The 22954-nt window shown below is 34.9% G+C and overlaps 1 protein-coding gene across 1 annotated transcript; it reads right to left on the bottom strand.

Annotated features, from left to right (window-relative positions):
• Positions 1-7755: 7755 nt before the first annotated feature.
• On the bottom strand, positions 7756-9100 carry LOC18044391 (beta-D-glucosyl crocetin beta-1,6-glucosyltransferase). The gene is given in 2 exon segments (XM_024186646.1): positions 7756-8080; positions 8082-9100. Coding segments are annotated over 2 exon segments (1344 nt in total).
• Positions 9101-22954: the final 13854 nt, after the last annotated feature.

The raw sequence follows: 22954 nt of genomic DNA, 5'->3' as shown, positions 1-22954 counted from the left end.
GTGCACAAAATCCAGTTAGTCTTCAATAAGATAACATAACATCACTAAGGACAATTAGTCAAAACATTTAAAATTATCCTTGAACTTTTAATCATTTGTAAACTTTCATAAATTAGATTTAAATAATTGCTAATTATTTCAAAGTATTTGACTTAAAATAATTTAATAAAATTTTTCATTTTTAAGACAATTTATAAAACAAGTTTTTAATAAATAAACTTTTGTTATAAATAATTTTAAAGAATGATTTTACTTAACAAAATATTGTAATAGACTAAACAAATAAGTTTTGTATACTTTTCATTGAACATAATCCATACCTTGAATGAAAAGCAATTTAATAGCGAAATGCACGTACCATGCATAAATCTACTTACCTCGATCTTCAGTAATAAAAAGAATGGTAATCTCAACCACGAGCTCACTCTCGTGCTAAAACATCAAGACACATTCCTATAAATATTATTGCTCATTCTTATCGTGATATAAGTCTAATATAATCAAGTCTAATCATAAGTACCAAACCATCAAAGCTAGTCTAAACCTGACCATCCTATACAGGCTTATTTTCACCAAGCTAATCTTATGTCGGAAAATTGTAAAAAAATAAGGAAAAGAAGCCATAAACATGTGTAGCATTTCATATAAAAATTCAAAAAAAAAATGAATGAAGGTCAGAAACATATTGCAAAAAGAATTTTATATGTAAATGTCCACACTGTCTAGCAGTGATTAAAACAGAGATAGATGAATTAGAAAACTCATAAAAATTAGACCACTTAATTTTACACCAGTAGAAACGTCAAGAAATAATATATCAAATTTCTAAAATTTTTGAAGATGTAAAACTATTTTAAACGAATTTATATTAAAAGACCAACAAACTTGTTCAGGAACTTTTAGGTTCATGTTTTGCAATTCAAAAATTCATAACTTAATGCTAACTCAATTAAAATTAGTCAAATAAACTTTAAATCATAGAGGATTCATAATTTTCTACGAATATAATTTTTATAGGCCATTCTAAAGCCTTTTAATAGCCTAAACTAATTTCACCATCATCAATTGCGATTCTGAAAAGCAGTTTCCAAAACTGCAGCAGCCCAACATAATGATTTTTCATAATTTTTATACCTAACAAAAAATTACGAAAACAGAAAAATTAACATAATTTTCAGAGATCATTTGGAAAGACAAAAAAATCACAAAATTAGACATGCCACTGAAAATCAGAATTTTCCAACACCACTGTTCCAACTTCGAAAATTCACAACAAATTGATTACTTGGAATCTATTTGCACAAAATATATCATTGAAAACTTTAGGATGTCTAGTTTGATTTTTTTTTGTGTGCAGAAATTGAATAAAAAATAAACGGAAAACAATAATCAAGTCACAACACTCATACCAAGTAATGCCTAGTAAGTCATTCATGATAAAGAGAATAATGCGCACATTCATGATCCAACACATAAGATTAGAGAACATGTATTAGAGAAGGATAATTATCTCAAAATTTATTTCAAACGTGCATAAAAGAAAACCCCAGAATTCTTTGGTTTTATATGTTTATTACGTTAAAGAGTTTTAATCATTGGGAGATAGGAAGAGTTTAGGTTTTATAAAAATACATTAAACAACAAAGATGATAATCCTTTTATATTATTTTTTATAAAAATAAATTAATAAAAATAGAAAAATAAAAAGAATTATGCCTTTTCTCAAATAATGCTAATTAAAATAAAATCATTCAAACAAAAGATAAAAAATTAAATGGATAAGCATGATTAAATTCGAACATAAATGGAATGGGTGTTAAACCAAGCCAGAAAAACATAAGGGGGCCTAGGCGGATCAACTACCATTCATGTCATGGTCCTACAAAACAACACAAACTACAACAACTGGAGAAATGCTATATTCCCTTGCATTTGGGATGGAGGCAATGGTCCTAGTTGAAATAGGGATGCCATCGTATAGAGTATAACACTTCCAACCAGAGCAAAATGAGGAGCAACTAAATCTCGACCTAGACTTATTAGAAGAGATGAGAGAGTAGGCCCAGCTCAGAGCTACAGATATAAGCAGAGAGCAACTCGATATTTTAATTCAAAAATAAATCCAAGAAGCTCTGGGTTGGGGACCTTGTCCTTAGAAAAGTATTCCAAAACACCAAAGAGTAAAATGTTGGAGTGTTGAGCCCAAACTGGGAGGGTCCATATAAAATAACGGAAATTGTTCACCCTGAAGCCTACAAGATAAAAGAAATGAGTGGAGTTGTGCTATCGCATCCTTGGAATGCAGATCATCTAAGGATCTATTACCAATAAGAAAGTTGTTAACTCTTTTTTCAGTAGTCTTAATAAGGTCTTCTTTGAGCCAATAGAAAATTTAATTGCTAACAAAGAATTGTTCCCAATCAAACTTGTAGCGATCTATTAATAAAAGTATTTTTCTTTTCTCACTTTAGTATATCATTCTTAATAAGTTTAGTTTGCAAATCTTGTAAGAGAAAGGCAGGAAACGCTCAAGGTGAATTCTTGGTGTTAGGAAATATTTAAGTAAATTCCTAGTGCTAGGAAAAAATTGAGTAAATTTTAGGTGTCAAGAAAAGGTTGAGTAAATTTCTAGTGCAAGGAAAAAGTTGAGTAAATTCCAAGTACTATGAAAAGGTTGAGTAAATTCTTGATGCTAGGAACACGTTGAGTAAATTCTTGGTGCTAGGAAAAAGTTGAGTAAATTCTTGGTGCCAGGGAAAAGTTAAGTGAATTCTTGGCACTAGGAAAAAATTAAGTATATTATCGGTGCTAGGAAAAAGTTGGGAAGATTCCTAACGCCAGTAAAATATTAAGCAAATTCCTAGCGCCGGGGAAAAGTTAAGCAAATTCCTAGTGGCAGAGAAAAGTTAAACAAATTTCTTATGCCATGAAAAAAATTAAAGAAATTCCTAGTAAAATAAAAAGTTAAAGAAATGAAAGTCATGATTAAGATTTTTTGAAATAGATAACTTCTTAAATCCATAACAAGAAAAGTGGAAATAAAAGCATCATATAATCCCACTAAGTCTAATACATACATACATACATACATACATATATATGTATATAAAAGAAAAAAGAAAAGCATACACAAGCAATGAAGAAAAAGGCCACCATGCCTGGATTAATTCTCGTTTTCATCATCCTCCAGAAAACTATAGTCAAGCTGAGGATAATGACTTTTCATCATTGCCTTTACCTTAGTGACACTCTTTAAAAATTCTTTATCAATGATATTGGTAAACTCAGTGGAAGTCTTGTACTCCTGTACAGCTGAAGCTCTTGCAGACAACATTTGAAGATTTAGTTGATTGAGGGGGTTAGCCAAATCCTGAATTTAAGATTGGGACTGAATCTTCATATTGTCATAATCTGCTTTCATTATTATAGTCTGACTTTAGATGGGCCACGTGAGTTTTTCTTCAGTCAGACTCTCTTTTAGCTCAGCAGATGCCTTTCAGAGGCTCGTCCAAACTCATTTGGAATATCCCTTCGCAACATTAAACCTTTGATTCTCTTTTGGGATACTTGGATGTCACAGTTAAGCTGCAATGGAATGAAAAAAATTTGAATAAAGATACACCACGAACCAATCGTGTTGAAACACCAAGAATAAAGGAGAATAGACCTGAAAATTGTTATTTAGCATGATGTCCATCGGGTCACAACGTTTAATATGCCTCACATCATTGGAAGAAATTTACTGAGGCCAAAAGTTAGTTGAAGGAGTTGAGATATGTCTAAGAAGGGTCCTCCAAAGCAACGCTTAGTAAGTCCTCCAAAAAAGTCAAGGTCCCTTGACGAGAATTTGATGGAAAAGAAGCAGAAGCCGGAATGTTAGTAGTGGCAAAAGAGCTAACAAATGGTGAATAAGTAGCTCTATTAACAGCAAGTAGAGGCAATTTTTCTTGTTGAGGATGACTGGAAATAATATCTTGAGAAAATGACCCTCCGACATGAAAAGTAAGCTTATCCCTCAGCTTTTTACTGATTTTAGCAAAAGGAAGCATTTCAATCTTCTTTTTGCTAGCACCCTCATTTCCGGAAGACGTTTTTTTTTAAAAAAAAAGACATATGTGTTATTACGTGACATAACCATTTTATCGAAAATATTAGGAAAAGAGCAAAAACTCATCTCTATGAGGATCTAAAAGATATGCGGGGGAGATGAAACCGAATATTGATAAGAAACTAGGCTAGGAGAGATGTACTAAAGATCTATATTTTAAAGAATATTGAAGAAAGTCAACAACAATTCTATTTCATTATCAGAAATAATGGTAGAAGGAGGAGGTGTGTTCTACGTTGCTGCAAAAAAAAATAAATAAATAAATTTAGTGAAATCACTAAATAATATATCAAAATAGAACCTTGACAATTACCTAGGGTACAAAAATGAGTTTGGACCTAACATTCAGGGTCAATGTCATTCAATTCCCCAAATTTCTAGTTTCTATCGACAACAAAACACGAGTCCTTCCAAGACCTGCCACAAGATTTCTTTTGAACAATTAGAGGAGAAAGTTTAGGCCAAGTGCATATGTAATACTAACCTTTAATAGGAGGGCTTCTATTAAGATTAGGAATAGCCATTAATTGGTAAAACAATTGAATTTATGGGAACGTGGAGCCATGAAGGTTTCTCTGTTTCCAAAGAATGTACATGCCTATCATGGCTCAGGCAATCAAACTTAATTGAGTAGGAGCACACTTAAAATTGGTAAGTATATACCTAAGAAAAGGATGGAAAGGAAGTCTGACACCACATTCGAAAAAGTCAGGATGCATAGTGACAATTCGTGGAGAATGACTAGATTAATATTTTTCTCCAGCCCTTTCTAGAGAAATGGAACGGGGTATATCATAAGAGATCCAAAGGGATTAGAGTGACATTTCACTCATACGATTAACCTTTTCATCTATGCTCTACTCAGTAGAAATGGGAAGAGAAGAAAAAGAAACAGGGGCAAATTTTACAATAAGTGGTTGACTGGCTCCAGATCGATAATCATCCTCTTCTACAGGATTTTCACAAAGCTCAGAGTTAGAGAAATCCTAAGAATTTGAATACATTACTGACTAGGTATTGAAAAAAAAAAAGAAACAACAGCAAATTCTCACCAAAAATTTGAGGCAACCTAAACTTAAGAAGAGATTAAAAGAAAGTTGATTGTTGAACAAGAGAGAAAAGTACCAATTTGTATTAGTGAGAATTGGCTTAGTTGTTGGATAGAAGGGGCAACAACAAATGTATACATAAGTGAGGAAATAACTCTTTTAAGCCATTAAAATCAAGCTCCAAAGAGCTTGGGTGCAACTGATATTGGGAAAAATAAAGCATGAAAATCCATGCACACGAGTGAAGCATGCATAAAAGTGGAGCAAGAAGCATGAAAAGGAAACGTAAAGCATACAAAGCCATGTACAAGAGTGAAGCATGGGAAGCAGTGCCCAAAAATGGAGAGTGGAGCATGGAACATTGAGCATAGATCATGAAAAGCAAAACTATTAATCAAAGAGTATGGAGCATGGAGTATGAAAAGTCAAATAATTAATTAAAGTTGGAGCATAGAGCATGAAGCATGAAAGCAAATAATTAATTAAAGAGCATAGAGTATGGAGTATAGAGCATGAAAAGTCAAATAATTGATTAAGTGGGGGCATTAAGCATGGAGCATAGAGCATGAAAAGCAATTAATTAATTAAAAAGCATGAAGTATGGAGCATGAAAAGTGAAATAATTAATTAAAGAGCATGAAGTATGAAGCATGAAAAGTTAAACAATTAATTAAAGTGGAAGCATGCACAAAAGTGGAGTAAGAAGCATGAGAAGGAAACGTGAAGCATGCAAAGCCATACTAAGAAGCATGAGAAGGAAACGTGAAGCATGCAAAGCCATACACAAGAGAAAAGCATGCGATGCCGTGCACAAGAGTGGAAAGTGAAGTATGGAGCATGGAGCATGGAGCATGGAGCATATTGCATAATAATTAGTTAAAGTTGGGGAGTGCAGCATGAGGCATGAAGAGCAAATAATCATTTAAAGAGCATAGAGCATGAAAAGTTAAATAATTAATTAAAGTGGGAGTATGTAGCATGGAGTATGGAGCATGAAAAGTAAATAATTAATTAAAGTAGAAGTATGCACAAAAGTGGAGCAAGAAGCATGAAAAGGAAACGTAAAGCATGCAAAGCCATGCACAAGAGTGAAGCATGTAAAGTCGTGCACAAGAATGGAGAGTGGAGCATGAAGCATGAAAAGCAAGATAATGAATTAAAGAGTATGGAGCATGGTGCATGAAAAATCAAATAACTAATTAAAGTTGGGGCATGAAACATGGAGCATGAAATATGAAGCATGAAGAGCATATAACTAATTAAAGAGCATGGAGTATAGATTATGGAGTATGAAAAGTCAAATAACTAATTAAGTGGGAGCATGGAGCATAAAGCATGAAGCACGAAAAGTCAAATAATTAATTAAAGAGCATGAAGCATGAAAAGTCAAATAATTAATTAAAGTGGGAGCATAGAGGATCATGGAGTGTGGAGCATGAAAAGAAAATAATTAATTAAAGAACATGGAACATGGAGCATGAATGTCAAATAATTAATTAAAATAGAAGTATGGAGCATGGGGCATGGAGCATGGAGCATGGAGCATGGAGTATGAAAAGTCAATTAATTAATTAAAGTGGCAATAAAAAAGGAAAAGAAAAAAAGGAACAATCTAGAGGCTTTAGAAACCAACTTTGAGAAAGAGACAAATATGGACTCCAAATCAAACTCTGATTAAGTGATGGAAACATATCAAAATAAGGAGATATCAATAACTATATTGTAAATAGAAAGTCCTTAATGCATGAAGGACAAGCAAAATCCAGAAGCAAATGGCTAAAAAAAAAACTCATTGTAATTATTACTAAATAGTAAAGTTTGCTCTTTTGACTTCCGTAAACGAAGACCAAATGCTAAACTATGTAAATTCTCTATATTTTGCTCTTTATATCGTCTCGTTTATTTAATTTTCTAATTGAAAAAAAAATAATCCTCAACAAAAATAAAGGAGTAGATTAATAAAGTTTATAAAGGCAAGACTTAAAAAAATAAATAAAAAGGCAAGACTTATATATAAAATAAAAGGTTCAATCTATCAAAAAATAAATAAATAAAAGACTAGATTTTTTTTTAAATTAAGTGGGGGACAGACAATATCCTTCCTACGCCCTTGTGTAAGCAAAAGGATTTGAATTCAATCGCGTCGCAACTTATAACCATTCTCTTTTTTTTTTTTAATAAAACTCTAATAGCTTGTTACAAAATTATTTATAAAAAGATTTTTAAGTAAAACCTCTCTTAAAAAAAAGAAATTAATTAAGACCATCTATTTAGAACAACATAACATATACTGCCATTCAGTCATAATAATAATTTTAATTCATCACAAAATTAAAATTATAATATACAAATTATCATGAAATGATGATCGAAAATAAAAATAAAAATAAACTACATTGCTTATTTCAAATTAGTTTATTGCAGATATTTATTTATTCTTTATATATGTTACATATTTTTATTTTATATGTATGCATATCGACAAAATTTAATTAAATTGGACCATCTAATATGTCTAAACTCTAGAATACAGCACCCATAGGTATTATAGTCACAGCCATAAAACAAAGATTAATTAAAAAGCGTTAATCCTGCTGATCATCCAGAAAGCTGGCTCAATTCATCCACCACCTCATCAATCTCTTCATCCCCTTTCTTTCTTATATTCTCACTCATTTCCCTTGCTTTCCTCCTCAATTTCTCTCCATTTTTCTCCACCACCACCTCTTTGATCACTCTTGCCATCTCTTCCCTTTCAATCCTCCCATTCTCGTTTCTTCTCACCTCCATCCCAACGCCAACATCTTCAACCAGTCTTGCATTCAACGGCTGATCAAGATGCATCGGCATCGCGATAATCGGAACACCAAGCTTCATGCTCTCCATCACCGAGCTCCATCCACAGTGACTCACAAAACCTCCAATGCCCCAAAATCTTCATTTGCGGGGCCCAACCTTCAACAACCATGGCTCGCTCCTTCGTCCTTTCTAGAAAATGCTTTGGCAATTCTTCATCAACCTTAACTTTCACCCCACTAGGAAATCGGACAACCCAAATGAAATCAACTCCACTAAACTCTAACCCTAGGGCTATACCTTCCATTTCTTCTTTGGGAAGAAAATACTCGCTTCCAAATGAAACAAACACCGTGGATGATCTCTCCTTCTTGTCAAGCCACTGGATAATTTCTATTCCTTCTTCATGATCATCTTCCTCAACAGGGTCTTCAACTAGAGGACCAACAGGAACCAACTTCTTCTTCATCAAAACAGATAGATAATCAATGTATTTCCCTTGGAGATCTCTAAAAGTCTTGATCAAAATAACATTGCAAGAGCTGTCACAGCATTGAAGAAACTTATCTTTGTCCTTAATGCCATTTGAAGATGAGTCAACCAAGTGGGAAAACTTTGGTTTCATATATTCATGAATAAAAATTGAAGAAAAAGGGAACTCACCATCATCCTCACTTGGGGTTTTCTCAAAGGTGTGAAATAAGAAACCACCCATAGTTGCTGAAGAAGTAAGAAAAAGAACAGACGGGATGTTAAGTGACAAAGCCAGCGTCGGAGCCCATGGCTGAATAAAATCATAAATCAACAGATCAGGGTTTACATTTTTTAGTATGTTAAAGAAACTAGAGCTAGCCATGTCGAAGGCTTTTTTGAGAGTAGGCATGAGATGAAGCGGTAACCCTTTAGTTGTGTGATAGTGAGGAGGAAGCTCGGGCAATGAAGGGAGATGAAGCTCGATAAGTTGTATTGAAAGAGAAAAGTTATCCGAAAGTTTAATGGAATCAAGAATGGCAGGAGTTGAACAAAAGTATATGTAGAAATTTGATCTCTTAGTAAACTTCTTGGTTAGCTCTAGAAATGGAAATACGTGACCATGGGCAAGCCATGGAAACATCAAAACACAATAATTTCTTTGTCTGTTATTCATGATTTGAGAGTATTTTTGCTACTACCTAGTGACTTGTTGCTTTTGGCAAGATTTGGGCAGCTTAGGATTTATAGCAAGCGGGTAATAAAGTGGAAGAGGACGGGTGGCCCAGAATATGCGCGTGGAATCAGGAAATGAAGGTTCGTGTTCACCGTTGCGTAAGTGTTTTTGGTTTAAGATTTTGAATATCAATAATTTTTCTAGGCATCAAATCTTGTCTTTGATTATTTCTAGCAGATAAATATAAGGATATTGTACACAACTTTGCTTTTCACAGGGAAAATGTTTTTACGGTTTCAACCAAATGCCTAATTCATATTGTTGAAAGTCATTCAAATAACATCTGTCGTCACTTTTAAAAATAATTGTTAAATCTAAATTTTCAAGTGTCAAATAACATTTCAGTCTGATTTAAATTAATATATAAATAAGTGTGATGTGCAATAGACAAAAAATAGATAATAATTAAGCAAATTTGAATGGAAATGGATATACACTGGAGATATTAGAGGTAATTTTTAAAATAAATGAATTATTTATATAATTAACTCAGACCTTAGAAACTAAATGAACATTTTTTATATTTTAAAATGTCAGGTCGCATTTCCATTATTTATAATTTATGATTAAAATCAACTACTTTTTAATTCATTAACCATCAATAATTCATTTAAATTTTTTTCAACAAAAAGGAAAACTTGGATGATAATAAAATCTTGGTCTGCAATATTTACTCCAGATCATTGAAAATTTTTCTGGAAAATCACTGCAATCTACGGAGTTTGATTACGACTTGTGTTCCATACAGTGAAATGGCTATATTTATAATTATTTCTGAAGTTGACGTCCTTATTAAAATAATTTTTCTTTTCTGAAACGTTATCGCAAGACATTATATTAATTTTTGTAGTCTTTGTAGCTAGTGAATTGTGTACTGTTTTTATAGGTTGAATTATTGAGTGTTGATGAGAGCAGATCGCAATCAATGCCAAGATCGATTGAGACTTGTGATATAATGAACTGGTTCCACTTACTACTGGATGTTGTCATTAGTTCTCTACGACAACGTATTTTGTCTGAATCTTTGATGAGGACATGAGGCACATGGCTTGTCAAATCGTCTCTAGAAGTCTATATATATAGCATATATGCATGTATGTATATATATATATATTGAAAGGAAAATGCAGGTACTTGGAAGAAATTGGAATAGGATTATATATTGGAATGAAATTACAATGAGGCATATTGAGGTCCTTATATAAATTATAGCCGTTCGAGAATTAAAAAGCATTCTTAAAATATAATAGAATTAACCACAATTGAGGAAATCATGATTGCTATCGACAGAGGAAATCTCTGCTTTATTAGCTTGCAGTCAAGTCTGATCTTTTAGCTGATTTTCTTGATTCTTTTCCTTGATTCCTGACTCATTGATTGCTATTTCTATAGCCTGACACTTTCCTTTAACATCCCCCCTCAAACTTGGCCATGGTAGAGTCCAAATACCAAGTTTGGTGCATAAATTATGAAAGGCAGTGCTGGAGAGAGGCTTTGTAAATATATCAGCTAGTTGATCTTTGGAACTCACAAACTGGGTGATTAGTTTCCCTTGAGCCACTTTCTCGCGGACAAAGTGATAATCAATCTCAATATGTTTTGTGCGAGTATGAAGAACTGGATTGATTGTTAAATGAAGAGCTAACATGTTATCACTAAATAGTGTTGGAGGTTGAGGAAGCTGAAAGCCAATGTCACTAAGAAGATAGGTGATTCATGTGAGTTCTGTAGCAGCTGAAGCCATAGCACGATACTCAGCTTCCATACTTGATCGGGCAACAGTAGGTTGTTTCTTGGCTGACCAGGATACACAATTGGGACCTAAAAAAGTGCAAAATCATGTGGTGGATCTTCTTGTTAGAGGACAACCACCCCAATCCGAATCTGAAAATGCATACAAATTAGTGATAGTGTGAGAAAGTAATCGAATACCATGATCTAAAGTTCCTTGGACATATCGGAGAATTCTTTTGACTAATTGAAAATGAAAATTGCTCGGTTGATGCATATGCTGGCAAACAAAATTAACACTATAAGCAATGTCTGGCCTAGTAAATGTCAAGTATTGTAATCTACCTACAATGCTTCTATAGAAGGTAGGATCAGAGAATAAACTTGTATCAATGGGGTGATTGTGAGGCACCATAGGAGTAGATAATGGTTTACTAGTATGCATTTTTGCTCTTTTAAGCAAATCAGCGGCATATTTTCTTTGATGCAAGATAAGACCATGAGAAAATTTAGCTACTTCTACACCTAAAAAGTAATGAATGTAACCAAGATCTTTCATAGCAAACTCCTTTCCAAGTGAGTAGCGAAATTGATTTAGAAGAATATGGTTGCTTCCTGTTAAAATTAAATCATCAACATAAACAAGTAAAAATATAACGCTATGATTTTTTCGAAAAATAAACAATGAAGAGTCAGCAGTGCTACAGACAAATCCATAAGCTAAGAGGAACATACTGAACCTATCAAACCATGCTCTCGGTGCTTGTTTTAACCCATATAAAGCTTTGTCAAGTTTACAAACATGGTGCGGATATTTTTCATCAATAAATCCAAGGGGTTGCTCCATGAAAACTGGTTTATCGAGCTTGCCGTGTAAAAATGCATTTTTGACATCTAATTGTCGAATGTCTCAATTGTGGGATAGTACAATTGATAAGACTATCCTGATGGTTGCAGGTTTTACAACGGGTGAAAATGTTTCTAGGAAGTCAATTCTTGGAATTTGATTAAAGCCTTTGGCCATTAGCCTAGCTTTTAGTCTTTCTAGAGTGCCATCAGCTTTAAGTTTTGTTTTGTATACCCACTTATAGCCTATGACATTCATGTCATTGGATCTTGGAATTAATATCCAAGTCTTATTTTGATGCAGGGCAGCAATTTCCTCTTTCATAGCATGCAACCATCCTGGATGGTATAAAGCATCTTTAATGCCTTTAGGCTATGTTGGCACATTATAACTAAGTAATGCAAATTCAGTAGGGCTATACCTGGTGCTACGTTTATATATACCTGCTTTGCCTCGTGTTGTCATGTTGTGAGATGGTTGTATACTTAAAGTGGAATCGAGAGTAGGTTTTGTCTCGTGTCTTGATCTGTTTGATTTTGAGATACTAAGATGTTAATAGCTTCTGAATCTTTGTTAGGTTGAATGCTAGTTAGATCAAACTCATGGGAAACTTCAGTCTCTTGTTCAAGAGCCATTGTGTCTTGATCAGAGTCATATTGAGGTGCTAAAATGTTTGTAGCCTCAAAATCTTTGCTAGTTGGATCAAGCTCGTGAGGGGTCTGTAACATGTCTTTATTACTATATTCTTGGCCTCCACTTCCTTCATGGTTTGTGGTAGAGATATCAAGGTTAGTATTTTCATTTTGGTTGATATCCGCTACCCTGTGGCTATTTTTTGTTATAGGTACTGCCATGTTTGTTCGAGGAGATGGTTGGTTATAGTCGTTTCCAATTCCTGCTGTAGTAAAAGTTCCTGCAATCCACTCATTGAAACTTGTTAGATTTGTGTGTTCACCACAACTACTATAAAGTATACCTGGCTTCATGAAGGGGAAAGTCTTTTCATCAAAGACAACATCTCTTGACAAATACACTTTTCTAGTAGGTGGGTGAAAACATCTATAACCTTTATAAAATTCACTATATCCAAGGAACACACAAGGAAGAGATTTTGGATCAAATTTATTTTGAGTTATTCTTCTAAGACATGGAAAACATCTAGAGCCAAACACTCTTAAGGAAGAGTAGTCAGGTTTCTTACCGATTAACTTCTCAATGGGACGTTTCATGGCAAGTATGGCTGAAGGTAACCTATTGATTAGCCATGTTGCAGTAGAAAATGCTTCCACCCAGAAGCGTTTAGGAACTCCAGCATGAAACAACATAGTAAGTCCAAGCTCAGTGATATTCTTATGCTTTCTCTCAGCAACACCGTTTTGCTGAGGTGTTCCTATGTATAATTTCTGTCACTTGATTCCATGATTTAAAAGGTATTCTTGAAATTCTTTGCTTTCAAACTCACCTCCTCCATCCGATTGAAAAACTTTGATGTTTTTCTCAAACTGGTTTTTCAAAAATTTATGAAAAGAAATAAAGCAATGAAAGAAATTAGATTTTTTCCGTAAAGGAAAAACCCAAGTAAACCGAGTGAATTCATCAACAAATATAACATAAAATTTAAAATTTTGAAATGATTTAACTGGAGCAGGACCCCATAAGTCACAATGAATTTTACCAAAAGGTTCCGAACAATGTTCATCAATATTAAGAAAATGGAGTCTACAAGATTTGCCTAATTGGCAACTTTCACATAAAAAATTTTCCCTGTCATGCTCATTTACAGAAATGAGCTTATTATGCTTTAAATAACTAATTATTTTCATATGTGGATGCCCAAGCCATTGATGCCATGTGGTATCGCTAGTTGCTTGAAACCTTGATGAGTAGAATGTCATGTTTTGATTTGGTTCCAAGCTATAGAAGCCACCATTCCTAATTCCTATTGTGATCACTTTCCCTGTTTCCCTGTTCTTAATCACAAAATTATTTGCAATGAATTCAAACATGTAAGGAAAATTAGTGGTTAATTGACTTACAGAGAGAAGATTCTTTTTAATCTCAGGAACAACTAAAACATTTTTTAATTTGACAGAGTTTTTATCTGTGTGCAAAACAGTATCTCCTATATGAGTAATTTTTAATTTATGTCTATTACCTACCATTATCTTATCTGATCCATGATCTGGTTGACAGTGTTAGGAAATTGGTGGGTGAAGCAGATGCGCAGCTAAGTTGAAATTGTAAGAAAATAAAGAACAAGCACAATAGAGGACACCAGAAATTACGTGGTTCGGCTTTTAGCCTACATCCACGGGCGAAGACAGAAGGAAATATTTTACTAGTGAAAAGGAGTTACAAGTATTGTAGTATTTTAGCTCACTTCCCAAAAACCCCAATACACCCAAACTCTCTCAATCACTGTAACAAGAGCTTATAAATACAAGCTCTTGAACTCTCTCTCAACTCCCTAAATTGCTCTTTGAATGGAATTGGATACAAGCTCTAAATTGAGAGCTTGTATTTATACGCAAAACTTTGCGTCAAATGTCAAACACGTGGCCAAAACCTCAAGCCATACAACTTACAAATTTCAAACTTTGAATTTTTCTTTTCTAATACCAAACATTACGGCATCTAGAATTCAAAACCAAGTGCCAACCATTCTTGTCAAAGCTTCTAGATGCAGCCAATTTTGACATTCTCCCACTTGGAGATTAAATTGAAAAACAATCAATCTCCACACCATCCTTTCTGCTTCGCCATAATCATGTTGCCTACGTTTCTGCTAGGCCACAAGAGGATCTACTCCAGACAAACTTATCAGTATTTATCGGCTTGGTCAAAACATCTGCTAGGTTTTCTTTGGTATGGATTTTCTACAAATCCACACTTCCATCTTCCACTACTTCACGAACGAAGTGATACTGGACTCCTATGTGCTTTGTCCTGGAATGAAAGGCTGGATTCCTTGCAATGTGCAAGGCACTCTAATTGTCACAAAATACAGAAATTTTCTCTTGTCCGTGCCCGAGCTCCTCCAATAACCTTTGTATCCAAATAGCTTCCTTGCAAGCTTGTGTAGCTGCCATGTACTCTGCTTCTGTTGTAGATAAAGCCACAACGGTCTGCAGTTTCGAAACCCAGCTTACAGCTACTCCCGCAAGTGTAAACACATAACCAGTAGTGGATTTTCTTTTATCAAGATCTCCTGCAAAATCTGAATCCACATAGCCCCTGACAGTAAACTCTGATCCTCCATAACATAATACAACATCTAAGGTTCCTCTGATGTATCTCATAACCCACTTCACAGCTATCCAATGCTCTCCACCAGGATTCGCCATATATCGACTGACTGCTCCCACTGCTTGTGCAATGTCCGGTCTTGTACATATCATAGCGAACATTAAACTTCCCACTGCTGATGCATACGGTACTCGAGACATCTCCTTCCTCTCTGCTTCATTACTAGGACACATACTTGAGGATAATTTGAAATTAACAGGAAGTGGGGTAGAAATTGACTTACAATCTTGCATGTTGAAGCGTCACAAGATTTTCTTCAAGTAATTCTTCTGCGAAAGCCAAATCTTCCTGTTATTTCTGTCTCGGTGAATTTGCATCCCTAGAATTTTGTTTGCTAGTCCCAAGTCCTTCATTTCAAACTCCCTAGCTAACTGTGCCTTCAATTCTTGGATTCGATCTTTGTTGGGACCTCCTATTAACATGTCATCCACATACAACAGCAAAATAATGAAATCATTATCTTCAAACCTCTTGTAATATGCACAATGGTCCGAACTGAGTCTGTTGTATTCAAGGCTCATGATGAAGGAATCAAATCTCTTATACCAACACCTCGGCGCCTGTTTGAGACCGTATAGAGATTTGTTCAACCTGCAAACCAAGTTCTCCTTTCCTGTTTCTGCAAAACCTTCTGGTTGGAGCATATATATTTCTTCTTCAAGTTCTCCATGAAGAAATGCAGTTTTCACATCTAACTGCTCTAGATGTAGGTCAAATGTAGCACACATCACCAAGACTACTCTGATTGTTGTGAGTCGAACTACCGGTGAAAATATCTCGTTGAAGTCAATACCTTCTTTCTGAGCATATCATTTCACCACCAATCTCGCACGATACCGCTCCACTTGGTCATTGCCATCACGTTTGATCTTGTAGATCCATTTGTTTCCAATGGCTTTTCTTCCACGTGGTAGTGGTACAAGTTCTCATGTCTTATTCTTGTGTAGAGTTTCAATTTCTTCTTGCATTGCTGTCATCCACAAAGCAACATCTGAGCTGTTTAAAGCTTCATGAAAAGTTGAAGGCTCTCCATCCTCTGTTAGAAGACAGTATGCAACGTTGATCTCTGTGACATACTCTGAGTGCCACGTTGGCGGTCGTCTCTCACGAGTTGACCGACGAACTTCTTGTTAACATAAATATGTTAATAATATTGATTTTGATGATAACAAATTTTAAATGTATTTTGACAAAAATATTGGAGCTATTTCTGAATAAACGAAAACCCTTTTAATCATTGCCTTATTTCTTCATAAAAGATGGATTTTCAAATTAGAAAGAAATTCTCTGCAAAAACTTGTTTAAAATTGTAATTCTGGTCATAAACGGTAAACCGTTTATTTTAAACGGTTAACCGATTAAAGGCAGAGAGTAACACATTTCCTAAACCTCTAACCGTTTATGAAAAACGGAAAACACAAAAGATAGGGAGGTTACTGAAAATTAACGGTAAACTGTTTTATTTTAAACGGTTAACCGATTAGCACCAGAGAGCAACATATTACCTAAGCTCTAACCGTTTATGCTTAATGGAAAACACCCAAGATGGGAAGGCTACTGGAACCTAACGGTGAACCGTTTATTTTAAACGGTTAACCGATAACATCCAGAATTGACGTTTGTCCTCCTCTGGCATTGATTATCGAAAACTGATAAGGCTGAATTGTTGTGCAGGTTACTGGGGCCAAACGGCAAACCGTTTATTATTAAACGGTCAACCGATAATACCCAGAGAAGCCACTTTATGCAATCCCCTAACCGCTAAATGAAACGGATTAACTGATGTTCATTTTGCAGGTTACTGGAGACAAACGGCTAACCGTTTATTTCCAACGGTTAACCGATAATATCCAGAAACGTTACTTCATGCAAGTCCTTAACCGTTTAGTGTAAATGGATAACAAATGCTCATCTTGCAGGTCTCTGGAAGTTAACGGTGAAAGGGCAACCCTAAACGGCAAACCGTTTATTTGAAATCTGGCCCAACGGTAACTTTGACCAGCCTAAACGGTTAACCGTTAATTGTTAACGGCGAACCGTTTTCTATCCGACAGTTTGTAACGGCTAGATTTTCTGCTCCAAATATAAATAAGCTCATTCAAATTCAAAGAAGAGAAATCACAATACGACCATTTGAGCTAATATTCGAGATTACAATCTTCATAGAGCTTAGAACACATTCTTGCTTCATCTATTCACATATTAAGCATCATTGTGTAATCTTATATATTGTGAGAGGCAAAACAATTTGTAATCTTTTACTTTGAGTGATTGTAAGTGTTGGGATACACTTGGGTTAAGAGATTGAGGATAATCTCTTGTTGTAAAGGTCCATTGACACCTTGGAAGTCAAGTGTAAGTATTTGAAGCCTTGGAGGCTTGCTTAGTGGAATCCTCAAGCCCGGAAAGCTCGGAGGCGTGGACGTAGGCAAGGTTGGCCGAACCACGTAAAAATCTCGTGTTTGAATCTCTCTTCCCTTATCTTTTTATAATGTGATCATCTTAATTGTTATTGCTTTGAATTTGAGTTATAATTGCATTAAGATTTTCTTTAATATTGAATAATTTTTTAGAATCCCAATTCACCCCCCCTCTTGGGTTGCTTACTTATATTTCAATTGGTATCAGAGCCTCGTTCTCTTGTTAAGACTTAATCGTCTAGAGTAAAAGATCCATGGCAACCCTAAATGACTCAACCTTTAGAGAAGGGCAATCCACAACTAGACCACCATTTTTTGATGGTAATGATTATGCTTATTGGAAAACTAGAATGAGAATCTATTTGCAAGCCTTAGATTATGAAATTTGGGAAGTTGTTTGTGATGGTCCATTCATGCCTACGTTCAAAGATGAAGTAGGAGATGATATTCCTAAACCATCGAGTCAATAGAGTGAGTTAGAAAAGAGAAAGATGTCTCTAAACTCCAAGGCAATGAATGCTTTGTTTTGTGCCCTTGATAAGAAAGAATTCCATAGAGTATCTAGTTGTAAAAGTGCACAAGAGATATGGAACAAACTTGAAGTTGTCTATGAAGGGACAAATCAAGTGAAAGAGTCTAAAATCAGTAGATACACTCGCCAATATGAGATGTTCCAAATGGAACAAAATGAAAATGTGTATTCTATGTACACTAGATTCACGGACATAGTGAACACCCTAGGTGCCTTAGGGAAAACCTTCTCAAATAGTGAGAAAGTTAAGAAAAACATTAGGTCACTTCCAAAAGAATGGAGACCTAAAAGAACTGCTATTGAAGAGGCCAAAGATTTAAATACTTTACCTCTTGATGATTTAATTGGTTCTCTTATTTCGTATGAAGAGGATTTAGCTACAGAAAAAGGACATGAGGAGAAGAAGAAAAGCATTGCTCTCAAAGCTTCAAAATATGAGAGTGATGAGGAGAGTGAACCGGATGATGAAGAACTAGCCATGCTAGCAAGGAGGTTTAGAAAATTCTTCAAGAAAACCGGAGAGCGAAGAAATTTCAGAAACTTCAAGAACTATAGGGAGAAGAAGAAGGCAATCACTTGCTATGAATGCAAGAAGCCTGGACATATAAGATCGGAGTGCCCACTTATCAACAAACTCAAGAAGAAAGCAATGGTTGCAACTTGGGATGATAGTGAGGAAGAATCAAATGATGAAGAAGGATCGCAAGAAGTATCAAACCTAGCACTCATGGCAATAGGAGGGGATGATGATCTCAATAAGGGCTTGATGAAGAAGAAGAAGAATAAATGGTACTTGGATAGCGGTTGTTCAAGGCACATGACCGGAAACTATGCATGGTTCTCAAGCTTTACCAAAATTGAAAATGGTGGAGACGTATCCTTTGGAGACAACTCAAAAGGAAAAATCCTTGGAATTGAAAATGTTGGTAAAGTTTCTTCAACTCTAATTGAGAATGTATGTTTGGTTGAAAACTTGAAACAAAACTTAATTAGCATTAGTCAATTATGTGACAAAGGTTATAAAGTTATCTTTGATAAATTTAGTTGTGTTATTGAGAACTCATGTGATGGGAAAACCTTATTTGTTGGAAATAGATGTGGTAATGTTTATATCATTGACATAGAATGTGCATCTACTCTTGATAAATGTTTTTCGGCATTGCATGATGATTGTTGGTTGTGGCATAGAAGGTTAGCACATGCAAGTATGGATTTGATTTCAAAAATTTCGAAAGATGATTTAGTTAAAGGTCTTCCGAAAATTGGTTTTCAAAAGGATAAGATTTGTGAAGCTTGTCAATTTGGAAAACAAATTAAAACTTCTTTCAAGAATAAAAACCATATTTCTACTTCAAAACCACCACTTGAACTTCTTCACATAGATATTTTTGGGCCATCTAGATATGCAAGTCTAAATGGCAAATATTATGCTTTTGTGATAGTGGATGATTATTCTAGATATACATGGGTATTATTCTTAGCCAATAAGGATGATGCTCTTGATGCATTTAAAGTGCTTTGTAAGAAATTACAAAATGAAAAAGGGCATGGTATTGTATGCATTAGGAGTGATCATGGAGGAGAATTTGAAAATCATGCATTTGAGAGTTTTTGCAATAATCTAGGCATTGAGCATCAATTTTCTTCACCTAGAACTCCACAACAAAATGGAGTTGTTGAGAGAAAGAATAGGTCTATTCAAGAAATAGCTAGGACCATGTTAAATGAAAATGCATTACCAAAATATTTTTGGGTCGAAGCCGTCAACACCGCTTGCTATGTTTTAAATCGGGTGTTGATTAGACCTAATCTTAATAAAACTCCATATGAGCTTTGGAAAGATAGAAAACCCAACATTGGCTATTTTAAAGTTTTTGGATGCAAATGTTTTGTATTGAACACAAAAGACAATCTTGGTAAATTTAATTCAAAATCCGATGTTGGTATTTTTCTTGGTTATTCAAATTCAAGCAAAGCTTATAGAGTCTATAACAAAAGAACTTTAGTTGTGGAAGAATCTATGCATGTCACATTTGATGAGTCTAACCCCTCCTCTACAGAGAAAGTCGTTGTTGATGATGATGCAGGAGAAGAAGAACAAGAAGAAGAAGCATCAAATGACAATCAAGAGGATGCACCACATGGAATTCAATAGGAACATCATGAAGAACTAAATGCGGAGCAAAATGAAGGTACTTCTCAAACACTCCCCAAGGAGTGGAGGTATGTCTCTTCTCACCCTAAAGAAGTAATTTTAGGAGATCCCTCACGAGGTATTACAACTAGATCATCACTTAGAAATACTTGTGAGCATAATGCATTCATCTCTCAAATTGAACCAAAATCCTTTGAGGATGCAGAAAATGATGAATCTTGGATTATGGCAATGCAAGAGGAGTTAAATCAATTTGAAAGAAACAATGTGTGGGAATTAGTTTCTAAACTTGAACATCAATCTGTAATAGGTACTAAATGGGTGTTTAGAAATAAGATGGATGAATCATGCGTGGTTGTAAGAAACAAAGCTAGATTAGTGGCTCAAGGTTACAACTAAGAAGAAGGAATTGATTTTGATGAAACCTTTGCTCCTGTAGCAAGGTTAGAATCCATTAGAATGTTGTTAGCATATGCATGTCATAAAGATTTTATTTTATTTCAAATGGATGTGAAAAGTGCTTTCCTAAATAGATATATTATGGAAGAAGTGTATGTAAAACAACCCCCTGGTTTTGAAAATGAAAAATTTCCAAATCATGTTTATAAGTTGCTTAAAGCCTTGTATGGTTTAAAACAAGCACCTAGAGCATGGTATGATAGACTTAAGAATTTTCTGTTGGAAAATGACTTTTCAATGGGTAAAGCAGATACTACTCTATTTGTTAAGCATAAAAACCAAGACATACTTATTGTTCAAATTTATGTTGATGATATTATTTTTGGTTATACTAATAAGTTGTTGTGTAAAGAATTTTCATCGTGTATGAGCAAAGAATTTGAGATGAGTATGATGGGAGAGTTGAAATACTTCCTTGGACTTCAAATTAAACAAAACGAGGAAGGAATTTTCATAAATCAAGCCAAGTACGTAAAGGATCTACTCAAACGATTCGGCATTGATGATTCAAAGACCAAGAATACACCAATGAGCACAACAACCAAGCTGGACAAAGATGAAAAAGGTAAAGAAGTGGACATCAAAATGTATCGAGGTATGATCGGATCCCTACTTTATTTGACTGCAAGTAGACCCGATATCATGTTTAGTGTATGTTTGTGTGCAAGATTTCAGTCATGTCCCAAGGAATCTCATTTGCTAGCTGTTAAAAGAATTTTCCGTTATTTGAGTGGAACCATAGATATTGGCCTTTGGTATCCTAGGGGAACTCATATAGATTTAACATGCTTTTCGGATGAGGATTTTGCTGGTTATAAAGTGGATAGGAAGAGCACTAGTGGAACTTGCTATATTCTAGGACACTCTCTTGTTTCATGGTTTAGCAAGAAACAAAATTTTGTCGCACTTTCAACTACCGAGGCTGAATATATAGCTGCCGGAAGTTGTTGTGCACAAGCTCTTTGGATGAAACAAACACTTAGAGATTATGGCATTAATCTTGAACAAATTCCTATTAAGTGTGATAATACTAGTGCTATAAACCTTTCAAAGAATCCCATTCAACACTCTCGAACCAAGCATATAGAAATAAGACATCATTTCTTGAGAGATCATGTTCAAAAGGGAGATATTGCATTAGAGTTTATTTCCACGGAAAAGCAACTTGCCGATATTTTCACAAAACCGCTTTGCGAAGAACAATTTTAAAAAATTCAGCATGAACTTGGGATGATGAAATTTTTGCATTAACATCTCTATTCATGCTATTGAGTGTACTAAATTGATTGATTACTACTTATAAAATGCTTGAGCTTGGTAGACAAATGATGAATTTGCATTGATAACTCTTGAGTATATGTATTGATTGGTTGAAAACATGTTCATGAATCATGCATTAAAATGGCTCATAAAATATGTTCAGATCGATTAAATGATCTTGGAATATATTATTTGCTGGCCAAAAATTAAATCAAATGTGCGAAATTACAGATAAAATAAACGGTTAGCCGTTTCCTGTAAACGGATCACCGTTTAATTCCAGAAATGAGATTGTGTGTCTGTCCAGTTACCCTTTCACCGTTTGCCACAATCGGTGAACCGTTTTTGAACAGAGAGTCCTCTAACAGTTACCCCTTAGCCGTTAAGCGATTAGGCTTACACCGTTTCTGTTTCTTCAGCCCCTGGGAGTTACCCTTTAACCGTTTCAATAAACGGTTAACCGTTTTCGCGAAGTATAAAAACTGTTCAAAGGTTTTCTTCTCCTTCTCCAGTTACCCTCTCACCGTTTCCTCCATTGTTGCGCAGCTGAAGGTCTCCTTGTCCTCAAATCCTCATTTTTCTTGCTTTCCGTGCCAAATCAAACCCTCAAAATCATTTTTTATCACCTTTAGAACATTTCTACCGATTCAAAACTTCAAATCGAACCCAAAATTCAAAAATCCCAAATCTAAACCCTAACTGTCGCGGGTCGGGTTTCTTTGTCCTTAATCCGATTTCCACCTTTCTTCAACCAAATTAAACATCCTACTCACATCCTCTACTCTTCCTTAAACCTTTTATCGATTTACCTTCGTGTTTCCATGGCTGAACCCTCTCGGAGAAATCCTAGGCGTAAATCTGTGCCTCCACAGAATCCCATACCACCTCGGGAGGTCTCTGAATTTTCAAGGATTCACTTCCCCACTCCTGCCTTGGCTCAACGGTTTGAGGATCGCTTCAATGGTCGAAAGGTACTTGATCCTTTTTTTGTTGATATTGATGATTTCCGCAACTTGGTTGTTTGTGGTAGAAGTATTAGGGATATGCTTCAGCCTTGGGAGGCTGCTATTGACCTTGATGATCG

Source organism: Citrus clementina, unplaced genomic scaffold (assembly GCF_000493195.1).
Source record: "Citrus clementina cultivar Clemenules unplaced genomic scaffold, Citrus_clementina_v1.0 scaffold_4, whole genome shotgun sequence".
Lineage (NCBI taxonomy): Eukaryota > Viridiplantae > Streptophyta > Magnoliopsida > Sapindales > Rutaceae > Citrus > Citrus x clementina.
The sequence above is the reverse complement of the archived record's forward strand: the minus strand, read 5'-3'. Positions and strand labels throughout refer to the sequence as shown.